General features: G+C 47.2%; 1 protein-coding gene across 2 annotated transcripts in view; it reads right to left on the minus strand.

Annotated features, from left to right (window-relative positions):
- The window catches only part of PPP1R21 (protein phosphatase 1 regulatory subunit 21), a 1307116-nt gene that overhangs the window by 1114657 nt on the left and 180187 nt on the right, over positions 1-12272 (minus strand). Inside the window, exon 4 of one of the 2 annotated variants that reach the window (XM_069608410.1) lies at positions 10706-10807. The exons of the other annotated variant lie outside the window; for it this stretch is intronic. Within the exon in view, the coding sequence (XP_069464511.1) occupies positions 10706-10807 (102 nt within the window). The remainder of the gene's footprint in view (positions 1-10705; positions 10808-12272) is intronic. 2 annotated transcript variants of the gene reach the window in all.

Raw genomic sequence — 12272 nt, forward strand, 5'->3', positions numbered from 1 at the left:
CCTTGCAGACTTTGAAGAGGTCAGCCGTGTTAGATGTTGCTGAGATGCAGGCTTGAAAATAGACTTTTCCTGGGGCGGATGCATTGCCTCTGAAGGCGGCAGTAGGCCAGTTTGTCAGATGGTGCACCTGAAGATCCCCATTTCCGTTCCGCTGCTCTGCACTTTCCTTTAAGGGCAGCCAGCTCGTGGTCGTACCAACAGTTGCACTTTTTGGAAGGCTTCAAACGGACCCTCACGACAGGGGTAAGGAATGGCAAGAGTGTTGGAGATGGAGAGGTGAAAGTTTGAAAGGGCTGTGTCAGGGTGGGAATCAATCAGCCACAGGAGTAGAAGGAAGAGTGTAGGTGGAGGCAAAGGAAGCCACTGTCACTCTTTTCATGGGTCGGATGACCTTGAAGGCAGTAGGTAGTGAAAGATGTGCCAGTGCTAGAGGAGAAGAGAGCTTCATGTGGGAAGAGAGAAGAGAATGATCAGTCCAAGAAAGTGAGTTAGTGAGAGGGATGTCTGTTGAGATAAAAGTATCAAGAGTGTGGCCAGCAGTGAGCGTTGGGCCAGAAGGTAGAATGGAGATAGAAAGAGTTGCACAGGTTGCGGAAAGGACCTGAGAAGTCAGAAGAATCAAGATGGATGTTAAGATCCCCCAGAAGGAGGAGTTGGGGGGAGGAGGAAAGGAGAGAAGAGGCCAGGTCAGTCCATTCAGAGAGTAAGATGGTGGGCTGGCCCAGTGGCCGATAGAAGGTGGCCAGAGTAAGAGAGGATGAGACAGAGGAGAGAGAGAGAGCCAGCAGACCAGACATTCAAAAGAAGATTAGACCTGAATGGGAATGATGGAAACAGGGATCCACTCGGGAAAGATCAGGGCTACCCCTCCTCCTGGCCTGCTAGGCCCGAGCACAGAGATGATCTTGTAGCCTTCAGGGAGATGTGTGTCAAAACGCTTGACAGAGCTGTCCTTGAACCATGTCTCAGTAAGGGCTAGGACGTTGAGATCCAGGAGTTGAAGAAGGTGGCAGAGATCAGAGGAGTGCTTGGCAGCAGAGCGATAGTTTAAGTGTGGCAACATGGAGATAATTGCAGTTTTTGAAAGACTTGCGATGGGGGTGGAGGGGCTACAGGGATAGTGGTCTCCCCAGTAAGTGGCAAGAGTACCTGAGAGATAGAGGTAGGAAGGGGCAGATGGAATCGAGGCTGACAAGGATGTCAGTGAGGGGAGTGGAGGCAAGGGAGCCAGGACAGTAGTAGACGGCATGAGAGCCAGTGTAGGAGGAGCCACCGGGGGGAAGGGGGATCCAGATGCAGTGGCAGTGGGTGGCAAGGGCACCAGAGAGGTGGAGGCTGACAATGTTGTCAGGACGCGTGTAGGCAAGAGAGCCTATACAGTTGCAAGCAACAGGGGAGCAGTTGTGAGAGAGGCAGTGAAGTTAGTAGGAAGCAAGGAAGCAGAGGCGGGCATAGTTGGCAAGAGAGCCCGGGCATCTTTTGAAACAGGTGGCAACCAGGATGGTACCATTTTGATAGACATTTATGATGACCCTGCAGGTCGTGAATAAGGCAAGAAGGACCTCCCAGCGGGTGCCACCATTAATGTGTGAGGAAGAGTAAGGACAGAGCAGAGCAACCATATGAAGAGTCCATAGATCGGGAGAACGAACGACAAAGAGAATGTCAGTGAGAGTCTGTCTTTATTACTGAAGTAGCCACATATGAAACTATCCTTAACATTAAACAAATAATAGTAAGAATATTTCGTCACCCCATTAAATAACAGCAGATTCTTTTCCAAAGGCGCTCCTTGTTAGATGTTTTAAGGTTGTCAGATTATAGTATAAAACTCAATAGTAAGATAAACTTTGTGGTCAACACCAGTATAGACCTCCCACCTGTAGCTTCATTAGGCATTATACCAACTCTGAAAAGACCCACTAGGGTATCTGTACGAAATGAAAACTTTGGGGAACCCACAAAGCCAAGTAGTACGCCCGACTAGGAAATACAGACAGATCCTCAGGAACCGGAGGAGAACTTATTTTCTTTTGTGGTATATCAAACCGAGAGGGCAACTCAAATCTCTGATCTGTGGGCCTTTGAAAAAGAAATTGATTTCTTTGGCGGAGAATCTACTAAAGAAATCCCAACTGTAACTGAGGACCAACTGAATAAAAGTCTTCTAGACCACAAAATGGCCACTATAGAAAATCCATTAACCCAAATAACAACCCACCAGATCCAAGCAGAGACACGGTTCGAGGCTGGACTAGAACTGATTTTGCCTCCCAGCAAATACCTATTCTGCCTCATGGGGTGTTACAACACTATGGAGATGAGGAAGACTTGGGATTTTTATTCTCAATTTCGAAAGATTATCACAGCAATTCCGCTGGGGGGACAAGTTAAACACTTGGTATTTAGGCCCCCTATTAAGAGGAGAGCTGCAGAATTCATACCAACTTTTGAATTGTTTGGGAACAGCCAACAGACAACTTCTATAAACAGAAATTAAGAGAGATCAAATTGAACCCTGGAGAAACACCTATAGAATAAGGGGCCTGAGTGCAAAACACCATCTCTTTATGGCTCGGAAAGAAAGGTTTAACAGAAGCATTAGAGACCTTGATAACTGAACAGTATATCAATTCCTTACCTACTTACTTACAGAAGGCCGTCGTTCAACTGAATAATCCTAGCCTAGCAATTGCTATCGAGACTGCACAAAATCAAACAGAAGCCAATCGGCAGTTGAGATCAATTCACAGAGCAGAAGAGACAAAAACGGAGCCAAAAGAGGCACCCCATCCTCCTTATCCCTCAGGAGACAGAAAGCCCATACAAGACAAATCAAGATAACTTCTCTAGAATTGGTTTAAAAGATCCTGGGAGGGGAGATACGCAAATTGCTGCCGAAGAAAGGGGGTGAAATAAAATCAGAAGGGTGAGTTTTTAAACAAACTTTCACTGTGTGTTTCTCCTGTGACAGTCCGGACATTTGGCCAGGCCTTGCCCGTTAAGTAAAAAGGAGGAGCTCATGGCGATTGGGTATATGCCAGAAGGGAATGGGAGGAAGTGAATTTCCTTAAGGAGGGGTTTTTAGAAACAGCAAGTAATCACTTCTGTGGGGTTACTCCATATAAAACCCAACATTCTGCCACAGTAAATGGGGTGCATGTCAAGGCATTAAATAGATTCCAGGAGTAAACAGACAGCAGTTAGAGAACTGGGGAGGGGATACTCTGTTAAAGTCACCCGTGTGAAACTGCAGTAGCTAGTTCACAGCACTGAGAAAGAAGGCTTGGCCACTCTTCTCCATCATGTGTAAGCTCACAGAAATACTTGTTGCTGAAAGCTGTAGCCCAGGATCCTCCTAGAAGGCAGACTATCGGCTGACCTAGACAAATTGGAGTTTTAATGACCATACTGTTTTCTAAATAAAAGTGGAAACAAGTAAATGCGTCCGAAAAAACTTAAAATCAAGTTGTGAGAAGTTATGGAAGAATTTGAGTCATGCAAGAGCGAATGGTAGCATTATCCAACCGTCTCATAAACATTGACTTCCATAGGCCACCGGCTTCATCGCAGAAGAAAACCTTGCCCTGTGAAATGTCTTTTGAATATAAATCAACATACTGAAGATTCTGCAGGGAAAAACACATACATTGATATGAAGCAACAAAGCACTGCAACACCTTACATCAAGCTGAGATTTTTTTTTTTTAATAAAAGCTACATATACTTGAAACTATATTCATGAATGTACTCTGTCCAATTGTATCCTGTTTCGGGACATTGAGCACATGGCTATATCTGCAATTTGTTCCTATCTGTTATTTGTTTAATTGTGTCTTGTATTAAGTCATATATGAAGCCTACTGGCATTAATAATCAACCATACCACTGTTTTTTCCTAAGATTGACCACCGGGAACTTGGCACCTAACGACCTACCTGTTTTTCTGAACATTTTCAATGCTGCGTGCATCCCGGCTCACTTTGCTTATTTTAAAGTTAATTTATTTGGAAATGCCAAGCCTAGAGACGTGTATATTTGTTTTCTATTAGCATAGCGTAAAACATTCTTTAGATTTCTGTGTTTACACATATGTATTTAATATTTGACTTCTTAAATATTGTATTTATGTGTTTCATTTACCTTGACACCTATCAAGACTGAAGATAAAGCCTGTCCACTGTAGAAGATTGCTGAATCCATCGTTTTAGGTGGAACTTTACTTCCAAATTGCAGATGTAATATGTGAAGATTTAACATTTGTAAAAAGAAACAAGTAGCAGCATTTTTTGTTGTTTCCTGGTGGTTGAATCATGTTGGTATTACTATAATTGTGTAGGCTAATCTGCGCTTCCAATGAACTAGTTATTCTCTTTGGCCAGGGAGGGGTGAAGAGGCCTCCAGTGTGTTCAACATGTTCTTACAAACCTCAACAAATAGCACAAAAGACGTTGAGATATGAAGCCAGGTAACAAAATCTCAGACTACGAAAACACACCCAGTAATTCCAGATTTTTGGGTAATCTGCATTTACCTGAGCATAAACTGGGAAATATTCTCTCCAAAGGCTGAAGAAAACTCCCTGTAATACAAGAAGCTAAACGACATCTGGAATTACCATTTGGAACTACTTATTACAGTTGATGAGCACAAACAGCAACACGAGAAGGTTTTAAAACGGAAACATGAAGTACTATATGCAACATCGAGTGAGTATGATTTCCCAAAGTCTGACCATCACAGGCATTTTCTATCAATATTGTGTATTGAGTTGTAGATTTCCCAGCTCAAAAGGCAAGACTTTATTCCTGGATATGACGGGTACATTTAAGGAGCAACGCACAGCTGGACATGACGAGGCTTGGCAGATAGAAAATGTTCTCCAAGGGGGGCGCTGTCGAGCAGCCAGCAAGATGGCCGCTTAGCTTTTGAGCTCCAAAACCCACGGAGCGCCATCCGACGACAACGGTGGAATCCGGACAATTTGGCCTCTGAAACCCCAGCCATACTTGTCCCCTGTTGACGGGGCACACGCCGTGCAAACACCAAGATCAGTGGTGCAACTGGGGCTGAGATATAGCTGGCTGCGACGGCTGGCCGCGCCGTCATACCCACTGGGCCTGCTTCTGTGAAGCTTAGGAGCGGTGTCGCCTTGCCGCTGGTGGGGTGCCGTTGCCACGCCGGGCCGGTCCCTCCTGGCGGCCCTGACGGACTGCTGGTGCGGCGCTGCTGCCGGGAGGCGTGTGACTACGTTGCCGCCAAGCTGCAACGCCGGGGGCGTCCTCTGATCCGCTGCTGCGGGGCCGCCGACAGTGGACAGCAAAGGTAGGTGCCCCCTTGGGGGTGTGTGGAAGTGCTGCCGGCCCCCACCCATGGCTACCAAACTGGAGCTCGCCCCATCTGCTGTGTGAAGGTGGCCGCCCCCCCCCCTCCTCCTCTCTTTCGACCCTGCGGCACCTGTGGTTTCGTTCCCGCTGGGACTCGGCCTCATCCGAAGTTGCCTGCCTTCTTCCGCCGTGGCGGCTTGCCCTGGCCCTGGAGGCACGCGCAGATGAACACTGCGCTCCGACCCCGGCGCTGTTAATAACGGCAGGCGGCGCCGCTTGAAGGCAGCTCTCTGGTTCTCCTCCCCACACATCGCTGGCCGCTCCTGTGCTCTGCAAGGTGGGAGGCCAAACATAAGCCAAGGAAGGTGCTGCAATCACTGCAAACAGCTGGTCCACCCGGTATTATATCCACACACTGCTCCATGTAGCTGCCCCCCGCACCAAATATCCTTCTCTGCCTGCTGGGGAGCTGCCATAGGGGAACTGTGACTGCGGGGTGCACTGAGGGGGGTGGAGGCACGCCGCTCCACTTGCGCTCGCAGCCTGGAACACTAAAGTATTTCCGCTCTGGCGAACCTCCTCATGCTCACCTTATCACCGGCATCCATCTGGAACACTGTCTTACAACTCTGAAAGACACTGGCCATATAAGAAGCCCCCATCTCGCTTTACCATTGTGTTTACGGCTGTCACGGACCACCTGTGCCCACCAGTATACAGACCCCTGAACCACTTTTACTTTACGGTGCACCACCACTGCCCGGCCCCGAGCTGGCCATTCCAGACTTGCTGGGGCACTCACTTATACACCAGACACGGATTATCTGAATGCCAGAACGCTGCCCAGTTTCCATCTGCAATACAAGAATCCGGCTTAGGGTCACCACCGCACGTGCTTAAATAGAAGCTGTCCTTACCACAGCAATGACCAACAGATCACGGGGATCTACTAAGGCGGCGCCAAGGGCGGACCAATCGTCCTCCTCCATGGTGCACGAGGACGGCGATGCCCTGCCGGAACCCCCCCCAGGCAGCTCTGACCACAATGATGGAGTCCATGGCCAAAAACTTTGCAGCCTTCCATGAGGAATTGGACGACATTAATGCAAATGTAGCCTCCCTTAAAGCCAAATTGGACCTACATGGTGCCAGAATTACGGAGGCAGAGCAAAGGATAGGAACAAACAAGGACACTGTTCGTACTCTGCAAGGCACGGTCACGGAGCTCGTCCGTGACGTGAAACAGATCAAAGCTAAGTGCGACGACCTCGAATCGAGGTCGCGAAGAAACAAAATCCGCATTGTGGGGGTTCCTGAATCTGCTCTAAAGGGTCGTATGGAACTCGCGGTTGAACAACTCCTCAAAGACCTCCTTGACAACCCTGAGCTGTCGCCGTTCTTCACTGTGGAAAGAGCACATTGCTCTCTGGCACCCCGGCCTAAACCAGGTGACTTCCCCAGACCGATAATCGCTAAACTGTTAAACTACAAGGACAGAGATCATATCCTTCGCCTAGCCAGAGAGAAAGGGGAACTAAGGTTGGACTCCCAAATCATTAGGATTTTCCCTGACTTTTCTGTAGGGGTGCAGATGGAGCGACGCCAATTTGGAGGTGCTAAAAAATTGCTGAGAGAAAGGAAGATTAAGTATGCTATCCTACACAGAACAACCACGATCCGAAGGGTCGGGACCTGAACCGCCAAACATCTCCTTGCACACATGAACTCCCTCCATCTACACGATGTGTGGAGAACGCTCCATCCCCATGAGAGAGACAACACTTTCTATTCCACGGTACACAACAGCTCCTCCAGAATAGACTTGTTCCTACTGTCAGGTTGTATGGTGGGCACGGTGGCGGACATCAGGATACTCGCACGCACATTATCAGACCATTCCCCTGTTCTACTGCAGTTTTTTCAATTGGGTAATTCTCTAGCTGCCCCCCCTGCCTGGCGCTTTAAATCCGAGGCTCTATCCGACATTGTCTTTAAAGCAGATATTTTATCGGACATAAACACCTTCTTTGAGAGCAACAACACGCAAGACACATCCGAGGGGACCTGCTGGGAGGAGTTTAAAGTCTATATCAGGGGGATGTGCATCTCTAGGGAGGCGGGGGTCCTTAAAGCCATTAGGCAGGCCCTAAATAGCTCTGAAATAAAGCTTTAAAATCTGGAACAGGAGCACGCCTCAGCTCCGGCCCCGGCAAACCTTGCAAAAATCAGAACGGAACTGGAACTTTTTGAGTCCCATGCCCTGAACGAGGTGCGATACTTAGCACGCCCCATGGCTGCCCGAAGGTATGGTGAGGGCGACAGACCCGGTAGGACCCTAGCTAAACTGGTGCGAGCGTAGAGTGGCAGGTCCCGAATAGATAGCATCTTAGACGAACAGGGCCTACGACACTGGTCAGATTCCGCCATAATTGTCACCTTTGCTAACTTCTATTCCAATCTTTACGGCCCCCTGCCAGATCATAATGCCCACGACATATATGACCTATTAGAAGGCATCCCTATGACCCTCATCTCCCAAACCACCAGGGAACAACTTGAAGCCCCGTTCACCCTGGAAGAGATAGTTCAGGTAATCTCCGACCTTCCGAAGAATAAGGCCCCGAGACCTGATGGGCTCAAGTCCGAGTTCTACAGGGAACACGCAGCCATTCTAGCTCCCATATTATACGGGGTCTGGACTGAGGCACTCCAATTAGCCACCATCCCCCTCTCTCTAAGTGAAGCCCTAATCGCCGTCCTCCCCAAACCAGGGAAACCCCCCAGATGACTGTGGTTCCTATAGGCCGTTATCACTTATCAACACGGACATGAAAATCTTTGCTAAAATCATCGCGAATAGGTTCCTTCCACTCATGTTCCACCTGGTCCATGCAGATCAAAGCGGATTTGTTCCTGGCCGCTCTACAGCCCTCAATATCCGTCGATTATTTAATGTAATGTCCAGAATTGACCCAATGGCAGATGCAGTAGCGGTCACGCTAGACGCCCAGAAAGCATTCGATATGGTCTCATGGCGATACTTATGGGCTGTACTGGAGAAAATGGGGATAGGGCCAAGAATTATCTCCTATATAAAATTGCTATATACAGGCCCAATGGCCAGGGTGCTGGTCAACTCCAACATCTCCTCTCCCTTTGCGCTGCACAAAGGTACCCGTCAGGGATGCCCATTTTCCCCTATTCTCTTTGCGCTCGCCATTGAACCCATGGCAGACCACGTTAGGGACAAACATACCCGCAAAGGCATTCGCTTACAGGACACACCGGAGATCATTTCATTGTATACCGACTATGTACTACTATATATTAGAAACCCCTCCACGCACCTGGACCCGATCATCCGGGACATAACAAAAATAGGCACGTACTCGGGCTTTACCATCAACTATTCAAAATCTGAAATATTCCCTCTCACTGCGGCGACCCAGCAACCGGCATGCGAATTTCCCCTACGATGGTCCCCAAGGGGTATCAAGTACCTTGGAGTGCAAGTGTCACTTACCAAAGCCTCCCTTCTAGCAGAGAACTATGAGAGGACGGCACTACTCATTGAATCCAAGATGTTGAAATGGCGCAGTCTCCCCCTGTCCCTGGCGGGCAGACTGTCCCTACTAAAGATGATTGCGGTCCCCATGTTTCTCTATATTTTCGCTAATCTTCCGGTGTGGCCTGGGAAGCAGTACTTCAAGAGGCTCCATTCGGGGTGCGCCCAATTCCTCTGGCATTCCGGGGCTGTCCGCAAGAAGTGGCAACACATGACCCCATCCTATGAAAAAGGGGGCTTCACAGCTCCAGACCTAACCCTGTACTGCATTGCGGCGCAGGCCCAACACGCCACGCACTGGTATGCACATTTAAACCCGCCCTGCATGTTAAATTTGAAAAACTGGCAGGTGATGGGACCAACATAATGACCCTGCTATTACATCACACATCAGACAGATGCTCCAGCAGACCCTGTGGCCACCATGATTAGAGCATGGAATCAGATTCTGAACTCGAAACATGAACCTCACCCGTACTACAAATGGCTTCCCTTACAACAATTTCCTGGACTTTCCCCCACGCAGGATCAACATTTCATGCGACATTGGGAGGCTTTGGGATACCGAGCATTAACTGACTTATACCCTGATGGCAAATTCATCACCCCCCCTAACGTGGCAGCCCGACATACCAACTCTGGGCTCGAGCTACTCCAATACTATAGACTGAGAGCGGCGGTCCATGCACTGTGGCCCTCCTACCCAGACGAGCCCCCAGACTCACCCGAACTCCAATACATAGCAAACTCCGCAGGGGCATAATATCCTCTTTGTATAAAATGCAACTGGAAAAACGTGAAAATACATCCCTCAAACCACGGGATGATTTGGGCGGGGGAGCTGGAAATGGAAATCGATGAGGGGCTGTGGAGCAAAATGTGTGCACATACGCGTAAAGACTCCCTAAATGCCAGATTCCGTTGTATACAATACAAACTCCTTAATAGGCTTTATTATACACCGCACAGAATAGCGACATTTACACACACCCCGACCCACACTTGCCCGAAGTGTAATTCTGAGGAGGCAGATCACATGCACATATTTTGGTCTTGTCCGGCGCCGAGTGCGTTCTGGCGTGGTCACGAATGCGCTCTCAGAAATAATTGGGTCCCCAGTGGACCTTGACCCATTAGCCCTACTGTTCGGTATATGGTCCGGAGAAAATGCAAAGAAAATGTCAAAATTCTTAAATGTGAGTGCTATTGTTGCTAAGAAATGTATATTACAAGGCTGGAAGCGCCGCTCCCCCCCACCCTTGGGATGTGGCCGAGTGCCCTTACTTGGGTACAAGGGTCCGAGGAGGGGTACATTGGATCCCTGCCCATTACATCTCGCCCAAAGAATGTGTGGACTGAATTTTGCAGCTATCTAAACAGTAGAGACGTGGTTGAGTGGAGCTCCACCCCTCCGACAGGTCTGCCTGCTACATCACCTTGAGTATGGGGCACCTTGTGACATTTTGTGTTGTCAATCCCCCCCCCCCCTGCTCAGAACTGCCATCTATGATGCATGATGTACTGCCTGATTGTGATACTGTGATTTCTGTATACCTCTGCTTATGATATGCCATACCTGTCTTGACTTTCTGCCAATAAACAAAAGTTTAAAAAAAAAAAAGAAAATGTTCTCCAATTATTCTAACATTATTGAAAGGTACCCTACCAGCAGCGCCCTAACAAGGGCCCAGTTCTATTCCCACAGAGATGGCTAATATCAATTTGGATTTAAAAGAACACATACCGTATGCAAAAGATGTGTTCAGACTTTAGGATGAAGGTAAAGAGACTGCAAATAAGAATCATGCCTCACCTGCATGTGCAGACGCTCATTTTCCTCTATCTTTTTTCGAAGATCTTCATCAAAGACACTTTTCTGCTCCTGGCTCAACTGAGGAGTGGACTCTCCAGTTTTCTGAGGGGGGGAAAGCAAGTCACTACAGTCAGAAGTCGGTGTTTATGTGGTGTGCTGGTGATATAGCGGCCACAAATGACACATTTAAAAAAAATTGTATTGATCACAGCAATTAGCCTTACAATAAAAAAAAGGCGTGGAGAAAGGAAAAAAAAAAAGAGTAAAACACCACAATAGGCATTATTATTATTATCAGATTCAACAAACATATATTGGCAGCAAATTTGGAGTGACATATGGGAGGGGTCATTAATGCGAGGCGGACAACTGAAGATCTTTCAAAATGTGCCATTTCATTCTTAAAGAAAATAAATAAAACTGCCTCACTTGCCCTACTCTACTAAGGAATTCCCTGCCTATTCTAAAAGCTAAGGGAACATACTGCAGTACATCAATGCCTGGTCAGCTATAAAGAATGCTGTCTCTAGATACGACTTTATTTGAGCACACGATACTGACATTATGATGATCACAGAAACTTGGTTTCTGGATACATGTCAGTCGCATTTCCATATGTTGACACACTCTAACTTATCAAATGGCTAAATAGGGAGGGGAAAAGGGGTAGGTGGGGTGGCAATTATCTACAGAGATAGTATTCATTTGCAAAGTACCTGTACCCTGAAATGGGATGGTATTTCACAGGTGCTAGCCTGCTCTTTTCAATTTTCACCTAATGAGTCTTTCAGACGTATCCTATGTTATAGACCTCCGGGTCCAGCCACCACATTTTTAAATGCTTTGGACACTTGAGGGTGGAGGCAAGTAATCAGCCAAACAGTTATTGTCAGAGGTCTTAACATCAGGTGTAATGAGCCAGAAAATGCGGACTGTTTAGATTTTACCAGTCTTCTGGACTCATACAACCTTAGTCTCCTATCGAACCTAGCCACTCTTGTAAATGGACATTGCTTGGATCCTATACTATCTAGAGGATTCAATCTAAATAACGTGGCTACTGAACAAGTTAGCTGGTCCGATCACTTTATGGTCCCGTTTAACTGGATGATGGTGCCCAATGTATATAGAAGTAAAACACCACCTACCATACACTATCGATGACAAAAAAAGGATCTGAACTGAATTGTAGATGCTAATCTGATGCTACATATTTCAGAACAGTATGATGCGTCAGAAGGCGAGGTAGACTATATGCGCCTGATGCAACAACTACAAACAAATTGTGATCTCTTTGCTCCAATTACATTTTTTTTTAAACTACTAGGAGAGGGAACCAATGGTTCAGTGAGACTTTAAAAAAACATCAAAGAGACTATCGGAAGGCAGAATAGAAATGGTGTTTGACCCATTCCAGTGAAGATTTTACAACAGTCAAATTAGCCCTAAAATGCTCCAAAGAGGAGATTAGACAGGCAAATGCACTAAATTTACAAAAACAGATTAAGCAAAATAGACAGAAAGAATTATTTAAGGTTATGGGAAATCTAGTGAATCATGATTGTAT

This window comes from Ambystoma mexicanum, chromosome 4q (genome assembly GCF_040938575.1).
Source record: "Ambystoma mexicanum isolate Mex_15411 chromosome 4q, UKY_AmexF1_1, whole genome shotgun sequence".
Taxonomy (NCBI): Eukaryota; Metazoa; Chordata; class Amphibia; order Caudata; family Ambystomatidae; genus Ambystoma; species Ambystoma mexicanum.